General features: G+C 41.5%; 1 protein-coding gene across 1 annotated transcript; it reads left to right on the forward strand.

Moving 5' to 3' along the window:
• Positions 1-3,634: 3,634 nt before the first annotated feature.
• Positions 3,635-22,155, forward strand: LOC128744029 (uncharacterized). The gene is made up of 2 exons (XM_053840770.1): positions 3,635-4,561; positions 21,208-22,155. The coding sequence occupies exons 1-2, from the start codon at positions 3,635-3,637 to the stop codon at positions 22,153-22,155; spliced, it is 1,875 nt and encodes a 624-aa protein (XP_053696745.1).
• Positions 22,156-23,393: the final 1,238 nt, after the last annotated feature.

The following is a 23,393-nucleotide window of genomic DNA, read 5'->3' on the forward strand; positions in this document are numbered from 1 at the left end:
TTGGACAAAAGGTAGGAGTCTCAACGATAACTTGTTAAGCGTAGCTATCGTATTGAACTGGAAATTGGATTTAGAATTGTATTTGAAACTGGACTTGAATTTAGAGTTATTCGGACTACCAGTTTTACTTGAAATTAGACATGAAATTGGACTAAAAACAGAATTTGTAGTTTTTAATTGGGTTAGGCTTGCAATTGGATCAAGAATTATAGTTGAAATTGAATTTGAAATTGAACATAAATTGAATTTAAATTGGACTTGAGATTAGACCTTGAATTACATATGAAATTAGAATTCAAATTGTGCTTGAAATTATGCGTTTTTTTACTTTGACCTAAAATTTAACCTACAATTGGAATAAAACTAGACTGGAAATTGGGCCTAAAATCGGGCAGGTTTTGAAGTTGATATTCGACGTTAAATTAAACTTGAATTTCGATTAATTTGAACTCGAAGTTTTACCTGATCCCGAACATGGACACGATATTAAGTACTTGAAGTTAGTTTAAAATTGACAGTTTCTATCTTATTCTGTCACACTTCTTACCTTCTTATCTTTTTCAGTATCGTTTTTCACTTTTTTTCATTTTTTCTCCTTTCCTGTACCTTTTGCTTTATTCCGTTTTTCCTCTTTTTCTCTCGTTTCCCTTTTTTCTGTCTCGTTTTTCCTGTTTCATTGTTCGTTTTTTTGTTTCCTGTCCCATTTTTCTACTTTTCAGCCCTGTTTTCCCTCATGTTCATTCAATCGTTTTTCGTATTTTCTCTTCTCTTTTCTCCATTTTTTGTTTCCACTTTTCAGCCTTTTCCAACAGTTTTTATCTCCTTTCTTTCTCGTCTTTCGTGTTTGTATGTTCCATTTTTCCGAGAGAAATTTTCTGTTCATCTGTTCATCTGTTTTTAGCTCTCTTTACTTCCCTATACTCTCTGGTTTCCCTTTTTCTCTCGTATTTCGTCTTTTTCTTTTACTGTTTTCTTTATCCCGTTTTTCCTTTTTTCTTCTTTTTATGTCCCATTTTTTGTTTTTTTCATCATTTTCCTTTCATACCCCGTTTTCTTCGTTTTTTTACCATTCTTCATTTCCCTTTTGAACCAGGTGAACCTGTTTTCTGTTCCGTATTCCCTTTCTCTCTTTTCCACTTTTTTACGTCACATTTTCCCTCCTATTCTGTCAATTTATTTCTTTCATCTCGTCTCAGTTATTTATATTATTTGCTGTATGTTGCCTTCTCTGTTCGTTTTCTCTTCTTTTCCTGCACTTTTTCGCCCTTTTTATGATTTCTGATTTTTCTTTGTTCCGTCTTCGTCTTTTTTTTCTCGTTTATAAGACATTTCCCCTCTTTTCCTGTTTTTTTGATCACTTTCGTTTTTTGGTCTCAGTTCTCGTCTTTTTTTGCTTTCAACTTCTTTTCTATCCTATTTTTCGTAATCATCCTTTCCGTTCTACCTCTTCTCTCATTTCTCTCATTTTCTTTTTTTTCAGTCTCTTCGTTTTTTGCCTCGTTTTTCCTCACGTTTAATTCTTTTTCACTTTTTTTCACTTTTTGTGTCCCTCTTTCCCTCGCCGCGTATTTCTTTTTTTCCTAACAGTTTTTATTCTTGTTCTTTCGTGCTTTTCCTCTTTTTCTATTCCGTTTGTGCAATATTTTCTCCTTCTGTCTCATTTATACTTTTTTGCTGGAGAGCAGCTGGAGGCGGACTACTCATGGATTCATCGATATAGGGTGTGTTGCTGCTTCGTCGTAATTGCCTATTCCCGTCCTATCCAACACAAATTATTAAAAGTATCAGCATTTTTATCACACACAATGCAAAACTAGTTATTCCATAATATTTTAGTCTGTTGTCTATCATACGCGATCAATCAAAGTGAGTTGAGATCTATTTAAATGCTTTTTATCATTAGAGAATTCCTAGCAGCCAAATTTCCTACGTTTTTTCGTGCGACGAAGAAAATATCGACTAATCGTTTAATTTCCGTCATTCATAAATGAAAATAACTCATACAAGGCATTGTCGTTATTCTACAGCCAGGAAAACTTGCCTGACCTGCAGAAATTTAGCAGAATAACATTTGTCATGCCGTCCTACACAAATACATGCGCGTTAGCTTCGTTAACATTGTTGTGATTTTTAGTTCGAACGATGAAAAATTTGGCTGGACGGATTTTAAAACGGTACGACGAATTTAAGAAATAAAGTCAGTTGCGTAATTTCAATAATATGCTTTAATAATCGCTTTTCAGTGATTTCTAAGTTCACGGATCGGAAAGTGAGTGTGTTTTAGTCAAATCAGCACAAGTATTCATTAAATCCATCCAACAAATGATGTAGGGCTTTACTTACTACGACGGGAATTAGAAATAAACCCTACGTGAATATGCTAAGAAAATTTAATAACATTTTACTGTTGGCTCCATGCTGTTTGGTTCAAGAGATTTGCATTTTTGAGCCGAGTTTTTCAACAATAACGATAGAAAATTTTACCGAATACAGTGCCATCACACTTATGTGGCTTTGTTTTTCATTCAGCACCATAATACAAAAAAAAAGACAATAAATTGTTGCTCTAAAGTATCGAAGCCTTGTTTCTCTAAGCTACGCATGATACTAAATGGGATTGGATTATTTCGCTAGACTGCAAACATGTTTGGGGGCAGAGACTTTCTGAAAATTGATTATCGTGCTTACCTGCTCTTGAAATTTATGTTCGAAATCCTCTGATCTGGTATTTCGTTTTCTAACTACCGAAGTCTAGACATGCCGTGGACAGTGTGTAAGGTTTTAGCTGGGCTTAAACCATAAATTTTAATTCGAGTCATGGTTTTTAACAGTACTAGTCGGAGATTTTTTTTCGATTAAACCCCATTTACTGATTTACTTCGCAGCACAACAGAATGATTCAATTTGAAAGCAGCCGTGTGTAATACTGGCAACATTGTGCAATTAGTGTTAACAACGTGAGTCCATTGTTTTACCGCTGCGGGCATAACTGCGGTAGGTTATTGTAGCTTTGCTGAGGTTAATATTTGCGATTTTTTCCGCCCCAACAGCCATCGGCAGAGTGACGGGTTCCCGCAAATCAATTTGAGGTCCATCGAATTGAATTGCTCTTGGCTTTTTTATGCTGTGCTTGTTACAACAGCAGTTTTAGATGCCAATCAAATTAATCGATTCGTTCTTCCGGATTCGGAATCTAAAAAATTACGATGGGAGAAGCGAACAAAACAGCAATTATGTTTCAATAAAAGAAAGCGCAAAATTATGAAACGTAGTAACGAGCCTCTACGGAACTGATCGAGAATTGAATAAACCAACAAATTGTGAGAGGAACAAAAACGAATATCCTCCCGTGCATAGCGTCGCGTTCGATTCATGAAATTTTATGATTCATGAAATCGTTTTAGCCATTGTATTATCGAACCATCAGACCGCACCGTTCAATTCTATCCGCTAGAGCCAGTCGGTCAGTTCGAAAAGCATCCTCTCACACAGAATAGCGAGAAAAAAAAACTATTCTCCGTGCCGCTGGCTGGGTTGTGCTGCTGCAATCGACGATACACGAGAGTAGAATTTGCAATGGCGTGTCCTTTCCGATGTCCTAACTGATTCGCTTTTTCGCTTCTGCTTTCTAGACATGCTTCAGTTCCTGGATGCAACGACCGCTTCCGCAGGGATGGCACTCATGCCGCAACCGCCGTCGTTCGCTGGCATTGGCTTCGAGGGCGAAGCAATAAACGGAAACCAACAGCAGCACCGGCAGCAGCAGCACGAGCCAGAAAAACACCCACAATGCGGTGCAGAGTTAAAGTGCGAGGAAGAATGCGAATCGTGTCTTGAAAATGGCAAACGGCTGCCCCCCGGGGCTGAAGATGACGGTCCACCCGGGAACGCCGAGTACATGAATATCGTCAACGAAATAGACAAGTCCCGCTATATGCTGATACACAAATGTAAGTCGTTTCTTTGGAAGTTGGAGCGACTGCGGTTGGAGTTTGCTGCCACTGCTTCCAAGAAGGACAATGCCAAGGAAGCGCCCGAGGAGAAGAATCAGAAGGACGTGGAGCAGGAGGAGGAGGATGAAAACTCATATCTGGAAATGTGTGGTGTGGGACATAAAAATGGTATTAATTTAACTCAACCGACGGATGGGATTGACTCGTGCTGTGAGAATTTTGATAGCGACGTCCTCGAAAGCATCGCCGGTGACAAAGTGGCCGACGTCGTTGCCGAGGACCAGCTAAATGCGGAGGAAAACTGTTATGATTTTACAACCGATAGCTGCCTGTACGATGATTGCTCCGAGCTGAAATTGAATAACGTTGGGAACGTGGTTGTCCCCCCGGTGGAGGCGGACGACGACACTGGTAGCGGGACGTGTCCCTTTAGCGGTCTGCCAGCCGCACATCTGCGTATCAAGCAATCTCCCAAATATGGTACCCTTTTCAGGCTGGAGAAACGTTTATTCTTTGATCAATCGAAAAAGTTCTACGTCGGCTTGCTGGACCGGTGGCTGCTGCTGTACAACAACTGCAACGAGCTGAAACCGGCTCAGTGTGTTCAGGTAGGTAATTGCGTTATTCGGCGGATTGGCTTGGAGGTATTTTCCCAACGAAACGAGACCGACGATGATTGATTTTGAATGAAGCGCCTTTTTTTCGGGCAACATCAGAAATTGGTTCAAGGTTAGGTTTTCGTGCTGGCTAACGAAACTCAAGGTTTAGTGTTTAGGTGGAGTTTGGTGGATTCGAATCTGATATTGAATTGCTTACGTTAAAAAGCGGTACACCTTCGTAGATTTCAAAAGTAAACATTCAAACGTTTGCAATCTAAATAAAGCCTGATTGGGAATAGAAAACTGCGTACGCTGTGACAGTAGAAGAAAAAGATATTTTTTGTTCAAAATATTTAATCACAATGGAAGTAATTTCAGTTTGTTAAATCTACCCATTATTGGAGAAAACGGAGCGGAAACGCTAAATTCAAAAAGAGTTTCATTACTTACTATGTTGCGCTTTCATAGCGTTTTCATAGTCGAAATAATAAGCTCTTGCTAATTATTTTCAAGTGCCTTTTCAAAGCTTTTATGGGCGAAAGTACTTCCACACTAGACACACACCCTCTAAAGTTTCTTTTGTCGCTGGAAATCATCAAAGTGATGCTAGATTTTGTTGAGTCGTAAAATCCAACATAAAACCTTTCTGTTTTTTTTAGCAAAATGAAATATCGACATTTTTAATTAAATTTTCAATAAACCGGAGTTTTTTTTGGTGAGCGATTGGTTAACTCCTGCTCAACGTAAATTGTTGTAAAATTCTTGTAATTTAACGCACAAACTGAACGAACAGTGTAACGGATTTCAAACGAACCGGCCATATGACCTTTGAGAGTTATGAGATGATCGCCAATCGTTTTTTTTTGTCAAACGGTGATGTTTTCTGATAGGGGGCATGACGTTTTGTCGTTTATGGAAATCGATTTCTCCATTTACTATTTATAATTAATCTTTTGCCTCTTGTGCTTTGTCTTCTGTCTTCGTCCTTTGTCTTTTGGCTTTCGTTTTTCGTCTTTCAACTTTCACCTTTCAACTTTTGTCTGTCTACTTTCGTTTGTCGTCTTTCGCCGTTCGCCGTTCGACGGTCGTTAGTCATCCTTCGACTTTCGTCTTTCCTCTTTTTGTCTTTAGACTTTCGGCTTTCGTTTTTCGTCTTTCGATTTTCAACTTTCAGCTTTCGTCTGTCTACTTTCGATTTTCGTCTTTCGTCTACGTATTTTGTTTTTCCTCTTTCTTCTTTCGTCTTTTGCATGTTGTCTTTCGGTTTTCGTTTTTCGTCTTCCGACTTTCGTATTTCAATTTTCAACGTTCAACGTTGAACTTTCAATTTTCAACTTTCAACTTTCAACTTTCAGCTTTCAGCTTTCAACTTTCAACTTTCAAGTTTTAACTTTCAACTTTCAACTTTGTTTGTTTATTTTTATCTATCGTCTTTCGTTTTTCGTCTTTCGTCTTTCGTCTGTCGTCTGTCGTTTTTCGTCTTTTTCTGTCGTCTTTTGTCTTTCGCCTGTCGTCTTTCGTCATTTGTCTTTCATCTTTCGTTGTACGTCGTTCGTCTTTCAACTTTCGTCTTTTCTCTTTCTTCTTTCGTTTTTTTTTATTGGCCTTCGTTTTACGTCTTTCGAATTTCAACTTTCAACTTTCGTCTTTTGACTTTCGACTTTCATCTGTCGTGCGGCGTCTTTTGATTTTTGTCTATTTTTCTTTCGTCTTTCGTCGTTCATATGTCGTCTTCTGTCTTTTTTTATTTGTGACTTCTGACATTTAATTTTTGGTAAGAGGGACCTAAAAATTGCATAGTTAGGGGTCATTCGACTGTGTAATGTATACCTGGGTGTTTCGACAGGATCAACTTTGAACCGGATTTCGGACTATAGAACTGCACACTGTAAGTATGAGAAAGCTCACACTGCCCTGCTAGCTCACTCTATCTACTCAGGGTCGTAGCGTGTTCGGGGGACTCAGTACCTGCGATTACTTGCGAGTTCAGTAGAGAAAAAGGATCGGCTCTTTAGACTTAAAAGAAATTGTTCATCTTAAACGTTTATTAAACCAGGTTTAGGGTCACAATGCGGTACCAATCAGGAATACGACGCGTTAAGGCCCATCGACGACATCCAGGACGACGAGAGGGAGAGAGGTTACATACCATGACCGCTTCACGGTCAGACTGCGGGTTTCCGAAGCGATGACAGGCCAGACGATCTTACTCGATGGGTGTTCTTGCCCTTAGAGAGGGTAATCCGCTCGCCGGGTAATCCAGAACCGGAAGCAGGTAACGTTGCTTATCTTCTACCGAAATTTAAACTTTTCGTTCGGTTTGGCTCGACGATTCAAAATTTAGCTTTTGTCTGCTGTCTAGTTTGAGCTCGACTGATGTCGAACGGTTTCTGCCTTTTCCTCACGATGACACTTTCCACCCTCCATCTCCTTCTAATCTCCGACGATCTTCTCTCTCCCTTTTCTTAACCGGATGCTCAACGATCGCAAGCGACAATAACTCCCTTTTTTCGCCAATTCGCTGAACCGGTTAAACTTCCAGGGCTGTGCAGGATCTCTAGGGGTTAGTTTAGCGGTTCAATTTTAATGCGGACTATTTTGCCGTCTTTTGCCGTTGCGGTTTTTCCGGTGCATCTGATCTTTCTGATTTTTTGTAACCGTTTATAAGTCGTGGCCGCCCTCTAGACGGTATCACGGCTCCGTATGAAGCACGTTCAATACCCCAACGTCTGGTCTGCACGTTCCGGGGTGGGCACGCAAGGCCTCTTTTAGGTCTAGGTGTCAGCCGGCGGTGATTCTACGGGCTTATAAACGGCCACAATACATGGTTCTTTTTTTTTCGAAATTTATCGTAGCCTAATTAACGGTTGTTTTTTATGTTAGTAGATGTTAGCGAGTACTTAAACCTATGTTAAACAAAAAATACAAATTTTGAACAGCAAAGAAAATTAACAATTAACGACAATATTTAAGAGCCGATCATACGCAAAACAAAATATTGACAAACTTACGAACTAAAAACGCTAAACTAAAAAAACTCCTTCATTGTACCGATCTATTTGAAAGTGATCGGTAACAACACAAAAAATGATCTTTTAACTAAACCACTTTTAATGCAGGAAACTGGTGGATATATTTATCCTCGATTTTAATTGGATACAGAGCGATATAGATTTGCGCGCACGGTCAGTCTGATAGTAACTAATTTATTCTATCTTATGATGATCGGTACATATAGATATGATCGGCTACGTTCGATCTGTTGATAACGGGAGAGTGAGTGTCTGATAGAATGCATGACGCTATAAGAGCGTGAGAATGTACATATGTTTATGCTAAAGATTAGGGTGATAAAGTTTTTGCGCGAACACTGGGATTATTTTACAATTCTTGCGGCCCGGAACTCTTCAGTGGTATCACTTCGAAGGTTTAAATACAAAAAAGAACTAACGATTTACGTGCAATGGATCTAAGAAGAATTTTCAAAATCATGGCGATAGGTCCCACTTGCCTCATTTATCGGGGTAAACGGGACCTATATCCGGAGTGATTCGCAATTGGGGCGCAACTAACAAATTGTAAACAAATCGTTTTATAACATCATCAGCCTTAAAAAGACTGATAATATCCTTGGCAAGAATCCTTTCTTCTGTTTTAATCGTTAGAATTATTTAAAACAAGTTTTTAGTGATGGGCGATAGAAGTGTTTAATCAAAACAAAAGCAATTTGCAGTTTAACCCCTTTCATTGTTATGAAGTAACAGGCGATAGTAAAGAGCGAAAATGCGTTGTTTTCAAAACACAGGCGAAACACATTGTAAACAGGCGAAACTAAATAAAAAAATCCAAACAAGGCGAAACAGGGCTGGGCGAATCTCACTGTCAAAATGCTTTGAGGCTCATTCCAAGGGGTTCAACTATAAAACTTAGATTTTGAGCTTGAATGCACAAATTTTATGCAGTATTGTTGTGAAATTATAAGATTGATTTATTCTACGCCAATTTATGTCTTTAAACTTGATTTTTGTAACTTTTATTTAAATTATGACTTGAAAATATACTGGCAAATGATCACAGTGATATTCCTCATTGTTTACACTTTGCTAGTTGCGCCCTTATCGCGAATCACTCCGGATATAGCAAGAGCAAGAGAATTCGTAGGGCAGTATCAGGTGGGCTTTATGACGGACCCCTGCTACTACGGATCAAAGTTTTACTCTTGATATTGCTGATACCAGAGGGGCCTCAGCAGAGTCCACCCCAGGTTCCTGGTCGAACCACTGGGAACCGTGTAGGGGCTGGGCTCTCACGGCCTCTTCTCTGACTAGCTCGGCTGTGAGGAGCACGAAGGCTCTCAGAGTCGGCTCCGGGTCTACTGATTCGATCAAGGAATCAAAACACTATTCATAACTACTTACAAAACTACTTTTATTCAAGATTTTATAAACTCACTGTGCATTTGCTTTTCACGGGGTCGGCCGACCAATTCACACGATGATACTGCATTCTCAATGGGACGACAGCAAGCGCAGCATTAAATCCAACAGCTATCTTAATTGTACCCAGGCCCGTCACGGCCTCTGGTTAGAGCGCTCGTGACCTCGAAGGCGGGGTACGTCCGCGAGTGTGGAGTAAGCTCTTACGTTGAAACAGAATCGATACTGTTCCCAGGCCCGTTACGGCTTCTGGCTTGAACGCACGTAACCTCGAAGGCGGGGATTGTTCGAAGATGCGGTGTATATGAGATATCCGGATGATTATCTGGGGCCACGTGTGCCAAGTGGCTGCATTTGTGTAGGTTTTCGTCGACGACTACCGGTTCCGTTCCGGCTTTTCGGCTGCTACTATGCTCTCGGCTGTTGCGATAATAGCAATAATGGGTCCTGACTGGAATACTAGATGATTTAATCTCCTTTTGGAGTTTATCACACATCTATTGTCACTTTTATACTTCGTACTGACACCTTTTATAATTATAAAAATATATTATGCAGCGAGTTAGGGTTTTACACCTCGCTCTATCGACTACTTGATCTGAAGTGATCGACTCTCATTTTTCCATGGCTAACCGGATCCTTTTCGTAGTAAGTTCAGGCTCTTTTAGCCACTGAACTGCAATTTTATTTTGCGTTTTGCAACGCCCTCTATTTTAGATGGATGTCTATGGGAGTTTCGTTAAGCACAGTGAGCTTTCCTAACCTGCTTAATTTTGACTACTTATGATAACTCGGAGGAATTTTAATTTAGCTTTAATCGTTTCCTAATGTATAAATTTCATTTAGTCTCTAGGATTTTACGTTTACTTATGTTCATTTTAATTTATAACAATATTATTTTAACAGCAAATTAAACGCGTCCCCAACCTACCTCTAAAATTATATAAACCAATTCATACCGAACTCTAGTATAATGCTATCTAGTTGCGTTTTTCTGCAATCATACCTATGGGTATAGGGTAAAGATGCGAAACGGTAACACTCTCCGACAAATCCTCCAGAAATGTCGACAGTACAACGTGCCCACGCATCATATTTTCGCAGATTTCACGGCAGCATAAGATACAGTTGAACGAGAACAGCTATGGCAGATAATTCACGAGTACGGTTTTCCGGACCAACTGACGCGGCTGATCAAAGCTACTCTGGAACGAGTGACGTGCGCGTTTCGGGGACACTCTCAAGTCCTTTCGAATCGCGCAGAGGGTTACGACAAGGGGATGGACTGTCCTGTATGTTATTCAATATCGCTATTGAAGGTATAATCCGGTGAGCGGGCATCGAAACGAGAGGAACGATCTTCAGCAAGAGTTGTCTTCTCGTAGCCTTCGCAGACGACCTCGACATCATTACCAGAAACCTTCACCAGACTAAAATCGGAGGCTAGGAGGATAGGGTTACAAATCAATGCGTCGAAAACCAAATATATGGTAGAAAGAGGTTCCAGAAGAAGCGACATTTGCCTCCCACGGACAGTGACTGTTGTAGTGCTGGGCGGAATGCAGGATCGCGTGATAGATTGGAAGGCGATCAACGAGAGAATGTGTGTATTGAAGATAAAGGGCCGTTTCTTCAATTATCGCATCAGTAACGTGCACTGCCCGCATGAAGGTAGACCCGACGATGAGAAAGAAGCGTTCTACGCGAGGCTGGAGGCAATGTACGACAGCTGCTCGTCACGGGACATCAAGATCGTCATCGGGGATATGAACGCCCAGGTCGGTAGGGAAGAGATATATAGACCGGTAGTAGGACCCCATAGCCTGCTCACCGACACAAACGATAACGGCCAACGATGTATAAACTTCGCAGCTTCCCGAGGCCTGCCCAGCTAGCATTTTCATATGTATAAAAAAGGTAAAAATCAGCATTATGTACAGATATACATGCTAAATAAATCGTATATCATGCGCAAAATTGGCATATCCGTACTATTTTGAAGGCGATATACGTGATTACGAATAATTTTGAGCGTTACGACTATATAAGTATTTATATACGATAATATCCAGTTAAGCGCGAGTCGCTCCGTACTACTCTACGATTTTGTGCTGAAAATCGTATGTATGTCAGTCATTATCATTGTTTACGACAGAAAATCAACTTGATCCCACTATATCCAGCTTTAGTTACGATTCCGAATTTATTAGGAGATATTTACAATAGTTTTCGTACATTGATATACGAGTTGGTGCTAGCTGGGTGGTGATCCGAAGCACCTTTTTCCCGCGTAAGGATATCCACAAAGCCACCTGGAGATCACCTGACCAACGTACAATGAACCAAATTGACCACGTTCTCATAGAGGGCCGGCCGGACGTACGCTCCCGTCGGGGTGCGGATATTGATTCTGACCATTACCTAGTAGCAGTACATGTGTGCTCAAAGCTGTCCACCGTATACCGGACACATCAAAGCCGCCCTCCTCGGCTGAACATCAGGCAGCTAGATAACCCACAAGCTGTCGAGAACTACGCGCGAGTACTGAATGAGGCACTGCCTTCTTCCGAGGAGTTAGGTGCTTCAAACCTCGAAGACGGTTGGGGCAGAATACGCTCGGCCATCGGAGAGGCCGCTACCGCGGCACTAGATATTGCGCCTCGGAGTACACAAAATGATTGGTTTGATGGGGAATGCCAACAAGCGGTGAAAGAAAAAAAAACTGCTTGGAAAAATTATCTAAGTATTGCCACTAGAGAGAACCTGGCCAAATACCGACGAGCTAGAAACCAGTTGACCACGATCCTGAGGAGGAAAAAGCGCTAGAAGGAGTACAGAGATCGTAAAGAATTAGAGCAACTATTCCGAGCTAATGACATGCGCAAGTTTTAGTAAGGTGAACCAAACTCGGAAGGGCTACAAACCGAAACCTGACATGTGTAGGGATGAGGGAGGAAATCTAATTACGAACGAGCGCGAGGTGGTCGACAGATAGAAGCAGTTCTTCGATGAACACCTCAATGGCGAAGTCGCAGAAGGAGGCGGAACGGAAATTAACCTAGGAGCGCCCATGGAAGATAGTGATGTCCTAGCACCTGATCTCCAAGAAATCAAACGAGAAATCGGGCTGCTGAAGACCAATAAATTCGCTGGGAAGGACCACCTACTGGCAGAGCTTTATTAACATGGCGGAGACACGCTAGCAAAGGCTCTACACTGGGTTATTTGGATGGAAGGAATTGGAATGGATGGAAGGAGTGGTTTGTCCCATCTACAAAAAGGGTGATCGGCTAGACTGCTGCAACTATCGTGATATAACGCTGGTAAACACCGCCTACAAGCTACTCTTCCAGATCTTGTTACGCCGGTTGTCACCGATAGCACAAGGTTTCGTAGGGAATTATCAGGCGGGTTTCATGGGGGCTCGCGCAACTACGGACCAAATTTTTACTATCCGATAGATCTTGCAGAAATGTCGGGAGTACAACGTGACCACGCATCACATCTTTATTGATTTCAAAGCAGCATACGATACAGTCGATCGAGACAAGCTATGGCAGATAATGCATGAATACGGTTTCCGGACAAACTGACGCGACTGATCAGAGCTACATTGGATCGAGTGATGTGTTTCGTACGCATCTCTGGGACACTCTCGAATCCCTTCGAGACGCGACGAGGGTTGAGACAAGGTGACGGTTTATCCTGCATGCTGTTCAACATCGCTCTTGAGGGTGTGATCCGACGAGCGGGCATCGAAACGAGAGGCACGATTTTTACCAAGGGTAGCCATCTTCTAGACTTTGCAGATGACTTCGATATCATAGCCAGGAACTTTGCGACGGCGGAGGCAATCTACGCCAGACTGAAAGCGGAGTCTAGGAGATTTGGGCTAAAAATAAATGCGTCGAAGACCAAATACATGAAAGGAAGAGGCTCAAAGGAAACAAACGCGCGCCTCCCACGGACGGTAACCGTTGACGGCGACGAACTAGAAGTGGTAGAGGAGTTCGTGTATTTGGGATCGCTGGTGACCGCGGACAACAACACTAGTAAGGAGATCCAGCGGCGCATCCAAGCGGGAAATCGGGCCTACTTTGCTCTTCGTAAAACGCTACGATCAGGAAGCATACGCCGCCGCACGAGGCTAACAATGTACAAAACCATTATTAGACCGATAGTTCTTTATGGACGTGAAGCCGTGACACTGCTCACGGAGGACATACGCGCCCTTACCGTGTTCGAGCGGAAAGTGCAGAAAGTACAAGCTGAAAGCGGAGAGTGGCGGAGGCGTATGAATCACGAGCTGCAGGCACTGCTTGGGGAGACTCCCATCATGCATCTAGCGAAAGTTAGCAGGCTACGGTGGGCCGGACACGTCGTAAGGATGCCGGACGACAGTGCGGCGAAAATAGTCCTCTTCAACAACCCTACCGGCACCAGGAACAGGGGGGCCCAACGTGCACGATGGCTCGACCAAGTCGAAAGCGATTTGCGACTTCTGAGACGACTAGGAAATTAGCGACGAGTGGCCTAAGACCGAGTTGAATGGAGACGAGTGCTTGAAACAGCACGTGCCATCCCGGCTCTATGCTGCTGAAGAAGAAGAAGACAGTGACGGTTCACGGCGATGAACTGGAAGTGGTTGATTAGTTCGTATATTCGAGATCTCTGGTTACCGCCGACAATAGTACGAGTAAGGAGATTCAACGGCGCATTCAAGCTGAAAATCGAGCCTACTTTTCCCTCCGCAAAACGATAATCAGACCGGTAGTCCTCTACGGACTTGAGACAGTAACTTTGCTTACGGAAGACATACGTGCACTTGCCGTATTTGAACGAAAGGTGTTGCGGGCCATTTTTGACGGAGTACAAACGGAAAGCGGAGAGTGGCGGAGGCGTATGAATCACGAGCTACAGCAGGCACTACTTGGAGAGATGCCCATCGTACACCTCGCGAAAGTTGGGAGACTACGGTGGGCTGGCCAAGAATGTAGGACGACTGTGCAACGAAATGCATTCTCTTCAAGAACCGGCACCGGCACCAGAAATAGAGGGATCCAACGTGCTAGATGGCTCGACCAGCTTAAAGCCGACTTGCGTGTGTTGAGACGCGCAAGGAATTGGCGACGAGTAGCCCAGGGCCGAGTACTATGGAGAGGAATTCTTGCCTGATTTTTTAATAGTAAAGATATATTTTTGAATTAGGAACAGAATGTCATAGATGTTGAAAGATTAATAGGCTCTCTTGTATTACCATGATTGGTCATATAATTGTATATTAGGGGTTTCTGCTATATTAGATGTTACATTTTACAAAGATAAGAACAAAAGTTAATGCTATCCCTTAATTCTACTACCATGTTATTGTCTAATGTCTAATGACACATACGTATTTTGATCTTCTTCAGTGCCAATAACTTAGACTGTTTACGGTATAGCAGCCTGATTTCCTATTTAAACACAATAAGTTGACATCAGAAAATAATAAACCGGGATTTGCACGAACCTATGTTAGAATGTCTCAAAATAAGACAATTAAGTATAATCACCCAATATGTAGAAAACCGATGAAATATTACTAAAGGGTGTCCCACATCAAATTGCACCATGTTTTTTGAAATTTACAAAAAATGGCGTCACCCGAAAAGCAACGTAACAAATTTATTTTGCGCAAGCACCTGGAAAATCCTCTACTCTCTCATCATGGATTATGAGACTTACTTCAAGGCTGATTTCCGGCAGCTTCCGGGGTTACTGTTCTTCACCACCAGAGATTCGGCAACATTCAGCCACCAAATATTATTCGCAGGACGGAGAAGGTTGTTGCTTTCAGAAGTAATGGGATGGTTTTCCATGAAAATGTGCTCGGTTACTTTGGATTTTAAATGGTAAAGTTGTTTCTACTGTAGATCTTTCCTAGCTTTTGTTACTTCCAAAACCTGTTCCTTAAATCGGATCCCAAAATCGACTGGTGTAGACGTTATCCATCCCACATTTTTTAAATTTCGTATGAAACTGGTGTGTTAAAGCACCATCACGCTCGACAGTCACCCTTTTCAGATCTTCTGTTACAGTGATTAGTGTCGATCTCAAAAATATATTTCAATTCAGCCTCTTTTCCTTCCTAACTCAGTGAAAGTTTTCACACGATTAATCATATGATGAAAAGTGACCATTTTGTTTTGAAAGGAATAGTTGGACATGGTTGGTGATATCTATTATCACCCGTTTAATAGGTTTCCTGTAGATTTCAAAATCAAAATTTGAGCAGTTTCTTACAACAACAACAACAACAACTAATGGAAGTCTGTAGTTTTCTTCCCTCTCGAATGTAAAACTAATAACTTATTGGACATTATTGATTATTTCCAAGAGAGTATCAAAGTCTTCATGTTTTAGAATACAAAAAATGCCATCCACATATCTCCAGCAGCCGGTAAAACATTTATTGCTTTTAATGTATTATCTGTTGTAACCGTTGGTTACAGTTGAGATTTCAGCTTCACCAAAATTATAATGTTGTTCAGAGTTGCGCAGTTTATTCCCACATCCTAAGTCCACCTCTGAGCAAACTTTGACAGAATGAGGGATAGCTCTCCAAGCCGCTTCTAGGCGGAGAGGCCACTCACGGAGCAAAGTTTTCTCAAAAGTAGATATCTATTGCAAAAGCATCCCTCTCCGGTTGAGCTGTCAACGATGTGGGTGATAACCATCCAAGCCTGCGGGCGGATGGATGATTCACTTTGGAAAGCATTACCGAGAGGTAGAATGCAGATGGCTGTTTGAGTGATAGCACGCCAAGCCTGGCGCGGTTTGCGTCCTGGGCGGAGTGGTCATTCTAACAAAGAAGCGTTCACTGAATTCACCACGGACACTCACAGCAATAGGGGTGATATCACGCCAAGCCGGGCGCGGTTTGCGTCTTGGCGGAGTGGTCACCAATATTTGTATGCTCACAGATACAAAGGGAAAAGACGATTCCGGCATTCAAAGCCACGGTTCAAAAACCATAAGAAGGGTTGCCATTACAATAGGGCATTGTTGAGGTTCGGAGAAACTTCGTCTCCGAATCTCATCTGACAGATCCTTTAAAAAGCTCAACTCTTATGTTTAGGGAATTTTATTCTGTTGAAACATCAAACAACAGCAGATCGTGGCGAAGATTAAGATATTGTACATATCAAAAGTGGTGCAAATTGTATTGTCGGTTCATAAAGAAGAAAAGTCTTGTGTCTAAAAGAAGTAGTGTTCTAAAAGGTATAGTTAAAAGTAGAATAAAATTATTGTGTCATTTGTGTAAAAATTGAATAGTCAGTTGTGTAAAAATTATATAGTTAGTTGAAACTTATTGTTATGCTATGGACTACTGTGTATACAACTAATGGCTAAACGTTTATATTATAGTGTCAAGAATTGTAAAAAAACGGCACAATAGAAACTACAATTAATAGTGATAAAAAGATAAAACAAAAAGGTAAATTATATGTACAATGTATAAATATGTATAAACTTTGTAGTGCTGGGGTGCTGGTGTAAAGTGGGCGTAAAATTAAATTAGAAAGTGGCTAATATCCCTCGGCAGGTCCCAGAGGGACCTTTTTTATCTTGGTTCTAGTTATCCACCTGAAGGCGACGTTTGAGGGCAGCTTTTGGTGCACACTCATAGATCAACAGCCTTTGCCATCGGTCCGCTTTTGTCCTGGTCAGTCGTTATTCCGACCAACACGTCAGCCATTACCTCGTTTGAGGACAGCTCTTATCTTGGCTAACAATACGCCCATTGTTGTTGCGGCCAACAATTCGTCAGCCATCGATACCGGTGGGGACAAAGGTCGTCGAAGCCATTGCTACGCAAGGCCAGCGTAGGCGGTGGTAAGCTGGTTAGAACTAGAAGCCAGCATTTGCTGAAAACCAATCTATAATCATTGCTACGCCGGCGAGCGTAGGCCGACCAGGGATCGGCATCTGCTGAGACACCTCGCTTCGCGGCCGTGAAACGTCCTGTTCAAAGATAGCCCAACACCAGCACGATAAGTAAACCTTAGATTAAGATGAATAGTAGCAAGTAAGACGAAACAGCCAAGAACCACACATTGTAAAAGGGGGGAATAAAAGCTAAGAATTGTAGTTCAGATCTTGTTCCTCAAAGCAGCGACAGCCCCTTTTGCACCATTTCGCGATCTCGTTCAATTAACTCGAAAGGAGTTCTTAGTCTGTTAGTTTGATAACTGTGTTATAAAATTCACCTCTGCATAGAGATTTTGAGCAAACTGCGTGGACTGGCCCGTAATAATTCTGTCCTAGGTTGTTGCATCGCATGAAATTTCGCTTTCAGTTGTTCTCTATTAGCGTACCGTGAGTCCGTGGTGAGTTGCAGTTTAGCCGGGGTTGCCACCCGCACCTTCACTGTCTTTCCCTCCTCACCTCCCCACCACTGAGCAGCTCTGGATAAGTTACCAATTTTAAAATTAACACTGTATTTGCTACAGTGACGCCAGGTTTTGCTGAAGAAAAATCCGTAGTTTTACTATCTGTGTTTAAATCATAGAAAAAAAGGGGTATAAATTATAAAACCAAATCAAACTTTTGATTTAAATGGAAGCTTGTCCGACATTTGTTCTTTATATAAAGTGTTTCTCAGTTTAGCTAAGTGACTTTTTTTATCGCATAGGTATTCTTGATTGCATATGAAACAAATTAATACTTTTTTTTTATCGAATCATTTTATGATACATTTCAAATTTCCTCTATATTATTCAAGAACGCATAATCTTGACTTTCGTCATTTGCCTTCAGCCTTTATTTTTCCGAATTCTTTCATTTTTCGTCGTTTGGTTATTTGGCTTTAGTTTTTTTGTTTTTTTTTGTTTTGCTAAGTGCACTCCGTCAACTTTTCCGCCATTATTGTAATCTCCTTGTCATCTACTTGTCGTTTTTGTTTGTTTTAATGTTTGGGGCTAACCAACCACTAGTTGAAAGCCCCAATAAAAAAGTTAATAAATAAATAAAATTGTTTTAATGTAATTATAGTCACTTTAACAGCTTGGGTCATTCGTAGTTTCTGTGGGACTGGAATTTGAACCCGAGTCCTCGACGTGAGAGATGTGAATGCTAACCACTACACCGTGTTGACCTCTCGTTTTTTCGTTGTCTTTTAACGTTTGTTGGTCATTTTTCGTTATTTGGTATTCTATCATCGCATTTTTGTCTCTTTTCAGTGATTTGTTTGTCTTTTTTTATTGCTTTTTGTGGCGTTTTTAGTTTGATGACATCGTCATTAGTGACTTTTTGGCATAGCCTGTCACTGTTTTGCTGACTTTTAATAGTTTCTCTAATACCTTTAGCCAAAGGCTACATCTATTTACAGTCTTTTCGTCGTTTTGTATGGCTTTTCTGGAAATTTTGTCGCTATTTGTAGCGTTTTTGGCGTCTCGCGTCATTGTTGTCTTTCAACTTTTCGCCTACTTGTCTTTACTTCTTCGTCATATCTTTTCGCAGGCATTTCACTGCCTGTTCGTCGATTATTTGCCGTCGTTTCATGGTTCTTTCATCGTCTTTTTGCTACCTTGCATTATCTGTTCGTCATATTATCGTTGCTTTTTCGGAACCATTTTTTCGTCTTTTTGTAATCTCCTTATTGCCTTTTCTCCGTATTCGTCATCTCATTATCATTTCTCTGTTATATTTTTATCGTCTTTTCATGTTTGTTTACCATCTTTCCATCGTATTTCCGTTTTATGACATTTGGCCGCCTTTTTTTCATTTTCATTGTCATCTTTTTATCATCTTTCGTCCAGCTTGTTACCAAGACAACAAAATTATTGTATTTTTAATGTCTTTTCGTTGTTCTTTCGGCGTCTTTTTGATGACGTATGTTCGCCATCTGTTTGTAGTCTTTTTTGTATGTCGATAGTTTAACAGTTTGTAAATATCTCTTTCCCATTTTTGTTCGTGTTTTTTGTTGCAGCATTTTGTCGTATTTTTATCGTATTTTTGCCATCTTTTTATCACAGTTCTATTGACTTCTATTCACATTTCCGTCAACATTCCGGTGTCTTTTGCGGGCTCTTTGTTGTCTTTTCTATTTATTTTAGTCATCTTTTCATCGCTTTCTGAAGGTCCAATAGTTTTTATTTGTCGCGTAAAAAGAGCATATTGATTAATGCATTAATGCATATTGAACACGGATTCCATCTACTTGATTGAAAACAACAACCTTATTTACTTCATTTTGAAGTTCTATCGCACTACAGAAATCAAATTACGGAGCTACCAAAATGCAGGAAAAATAAAAATGAAAATATTTAGCCATTTTGCCGCACTTTAACCAGGAAAATATCAGTATTACTATAAATATCTGCCGTCAACGCGGAAAATGCTAGTTTTTATTAACAGCAATAAAGCAAATCTTCCATTTTTGACACACTTCTCATTAAAGAAAAGTATTCTATTCGCTTCTTTCTCTCAGAAAGACTAAAGTTATGCTCTTCGGGATATTCTTCATTGCATGGGCGTGCACGTACTTTTTGTCACTAAATGATACTTTCAATCTTTTCCGCAAAGTTTATGAAAATCCGTAGATTTGAGCACTTGATCCGTAGGTCCGTAGAAAATTCCTAAATCCGTAGAACTACGAATAAATCCGTTGATCTGGCATCACTGCCGAACTCCCTTTCTCTGGAATTTGGGCATCGAACTTCCTCTATAGCAGCGATCTCCACTCTGAGTCTATGCAGCTCTATAGCAAGCAAGCCAGCTCGTGCCGGTTCATGGAGAGTTCGAACATTTGAAGTACCAAGTTTCCAATCTTTATACATTACTCGTTTCCTTGATCCTTGCCCGTGTCCTATACCGATTGATCCGTTCTATATTTCCTTCTTCGTTGTTCGTGGTGAGAGCTTCGGTATTCTACCTTACCGGGGTCGTGATACCTACATCCCACTTATGGATCTGCCATTTTAGGTATAGTTTGCAGGATACTGCATTTCATAATCAGCCGCTCGTTCCGAGATAGACGCTGTGTGAGCCGTCCCTCACCTGGGGTACAGGCGCTCAAGTACGCACCTCCTAGCATTTCCAGGCAAGGCCATCGATCGTCATCTTAGATCTGCGTGGAGGCGCTAGGTTGGAGCTTGAGAGAGTTTCCTCAGCTCTAATGTTACCTAAAGTTTTTAAATTTTCATTGAAATCTCCAGTGCTCTTAATTTGCATCGACTTGGAAATTTCTTTGGGGACCCTACTGCAGAATTAATCTCCCTCATCTGCGGCAAAACAAGCTTACCACGTGCACCTGCCACGTAACCGAATTCGTTCCACCGAGCTTCGAGAATCGAAAACTTCACATCGGTTTTATTTTCAATTTGTTTTCACTGAATGAAAAATAAAAACAAAAATGCAATGCTGACTAGATGTACCGTAATTGTCATTCTCCGGTGGCACGCTTTCCATTCAATGCTTTTCGCTCATACCTACCTAGAACCGAACCGAGTTGCAATGGCGGCGGCAGATGTTTTGTTTGTCTTTCAATCCGACGACAGGTTTAATTCTGTCCGTGGCACAATTTACACAAACCGGCGAATGTAGCTTCAGGGTTTCGCAAAATATTAGCAAAAGTAATTACACACCGGAGAAACACTGATAGAAGAAGAGGTTTTAAATGGTTTGAAGTACGATCTACATTAACGGTCCGCGTTCTGCTGGACAATAGCCGGTTAGCCAATTTTCACGCTAAATGAATGTGTACATAGAAAAAGTTGTTCCATTTAATTGATGTTTCCAAAAGTCCCACGGCTATGGAGTAAAAGATATCAATATCTTAATATTCCAACTTTTATGGCTACAGACAGCTTTCTATTAGATTTCATCATTGATATCTTAAATTGCTTCCCATTATGTGTTAGATATCGTCGGTAAGGTGCTCTTGGAAAAAGCAAAGTTAGCAGAACAGTTCTGCCTCTCAAGAGGCAAAACTGAATTATTGCTCACATTTATGCAAATTAAACTCAAAACTCTTCAATTGGGTTCGTTCAAAGTTATAATTCTCCAAGGCCGTCCAAGGTCCGGAAGAATACAATATAAATTAGCAAGTTTAGTATTACTATTCAACTTGACTAAATGATTGTAACGGATTCTTCTTGACCCAAAGAGCCGATACCTACCCATAACTTTTCCGACAGTTTGATAGAATCTAAAAAAAACTTCTCCACTCAATTTCAGATTAAAGACATCAAGCTGGATTTGAGTCTAAACGATCAAATCAATGAGAGGAATCAGTTTCACATTATCACTCAGGACGATGGAAAACTTTGCCTCCTTACGCCGAGTTTCAAGGAGCTGAACGAGTGGGTGGTAGCCATCCAGCAGAATCTGCTCGTCAAAAGCGACACCGTGCCAGGTGGTGGGGGTGGTGGTGGTTGCTCTCGCAAATTGCCTCTTCCTCCCACGCCGGAATTCTGCGCCGACGAAACTGATAACGGTACGGATCAGAAGCCATCCCACGACGACAGCATCTACGAGGAGCCCCAGCAGGTGCTGCAGAGCAAACGGCACCCGTCGTCGTCGTCCCCCGAAGGTGAGCACAATTATGACACGCCAAAGGCAACCGCCGAGCTTAGCCACAACCTCAACCGAAGGCAGCACGCGAAAGTCAGTCCAACTAAAATAATTAATGTCTCTCCGTCGACGTTGCCTCTGCCGGCATCAAGCAAGGCAAACAAATGTGAGCCAATTTGCCAGTCACCGGTGCCAACTGTTGCAAACACTTCCGGAACCCCGGCCAACTCGTCCGTCCCGGTCACGACGACTACTCCGGTCAAAAGTTGGTTGTTTAATCGTTTCAATAAATCTCCCGATGCCAGCTCCGACCAGAAGCAGTTGGCTAGAAAGCCACCAGTCTCGAAGAAGTTGTCCTTGCATGGATTGGATACGTCGCCCCTCGTACCCGGATTGAAACCACCGACAGCCGTAGATGTAACTACCAAACCGCCACCTACCAGTCCGATCAGAATGCCATCGGTCACAGTGCCATCGGCTGCTGCCCATAAGGGGAGCAAAATAAATATGATAATTAGTCAGCTGGAGGCCAACGGTCAACTGAGTTTGCTGTCGAAAAGTTGGAACGACTATCCACCGGGCAAAAGGAACACTTGGTGCGCCGAGGAGTGAGGCCTCCTCCTGTTTTGTGCGATTGTTGAATGTTTTGAGATGTAGCCAATAAATTACTTTCGGAAAGTTTCACACTCACTGGCCGTGTTCGTTCGTGTGTACCTAGCCTAATCGAGTTTACTGAACTGACTTCGAAATGTTCCGTTCGTCGAATACCTACGACCTCCCTACCGGTGTGCCCGGTTCGGTCGAGTATTTTTCCAATTTACTACTTGTCGGACAAAGATTTTCCCCATAATCGAGAGAAAGTTACAATTTAGATGAAACATCTGTGTACATACTGTGCTGTAGCTTATCGTAAGAGGCTTAGCGTCAGGAAGGATAACTCCATTCTGCATCCCCTGCTGAGCCAAGTGTAACGAAGTGTGCAAAAGCTTTCTTTTTTTCTATTTCGTTCTCTCTTCCTGCATTGCCTGTACGAAAGTTTTGGGAACAAACAAAGCTTCAGCTTTTATTTTGTCGTTAGTAGCTAATGTAGTTTGAATATTAAATAGGCCAAGCTTCTATCAGAGAGTCAATTTTTTTTCGTAACAAAAGCGTAGAAACTTTGTGCTGACCACTTTCAAGTAGTTTATTATGATAAATGAAAAACTCCATTGTTTTAATAAAGGTCAAGTCTTGCAATTGATCCATAATCACGCTTTTCAACTTTACTTTCTGCACTGTCCAAAGAAAAGAAATCCGACCTACACTTTAAACTCACTTTCTCCTCTCTTCACCTAGCTCGTACCGTAGGAAAATAAATTTCTCAAATAGCATTGTTTGTTCACTCGAGAATTTTGCAAAGCTACCAACCTACCTATCCCCACACTGCCCCCACCCCGCCGGTTAAAGCTCACACAAAACCGAAACCACTTTTGCAACATTTCCGGTTGTCGAGGCAACGATCGATAAACAAGAGCTGTCAGTGGCACTCTTCGATTTCTGAATGTCGTTATCGGTCCGGTCGACCGGCCAACCCGACCGACCGACCGGACTGCTGCGGTAAGTGAAAATGCAAAAGTGAATGAGGCGAAAGTTTTGCGCTTCTCGTCCGGCGTCGTCGTGGGGAATGGCTTTGGAATCGGTCGGAAAGTGTTAGAAAAAGTCGCTGAAAACCGTTCATGTTGCCCAAAGAAAGTATTTTGAAAAATAGTTTGTTTCTACAAATACCCAAACCAGTTCCTGTGGATTTGACTGGTAGTAATAGTATAATCACAAACTATAGTTTGTGGTATAATGGCAGAATAGCACAGAGA

The sequence above is a fragment of the Sabethes cyaneus genome, chromosome 3 (assembly GCF_943734655.1).
Source record: "Sabethes cyaneus chromosome 3, idSabCyanKW18_F2, whole genome shotgun sequence".
Classification (NCBI taxonomy): Eukaryota; Metazoa; Arthropoda; class Insecta; order Diptera; family Culicidae; genus Sabethes; species Sabethes cyaneus.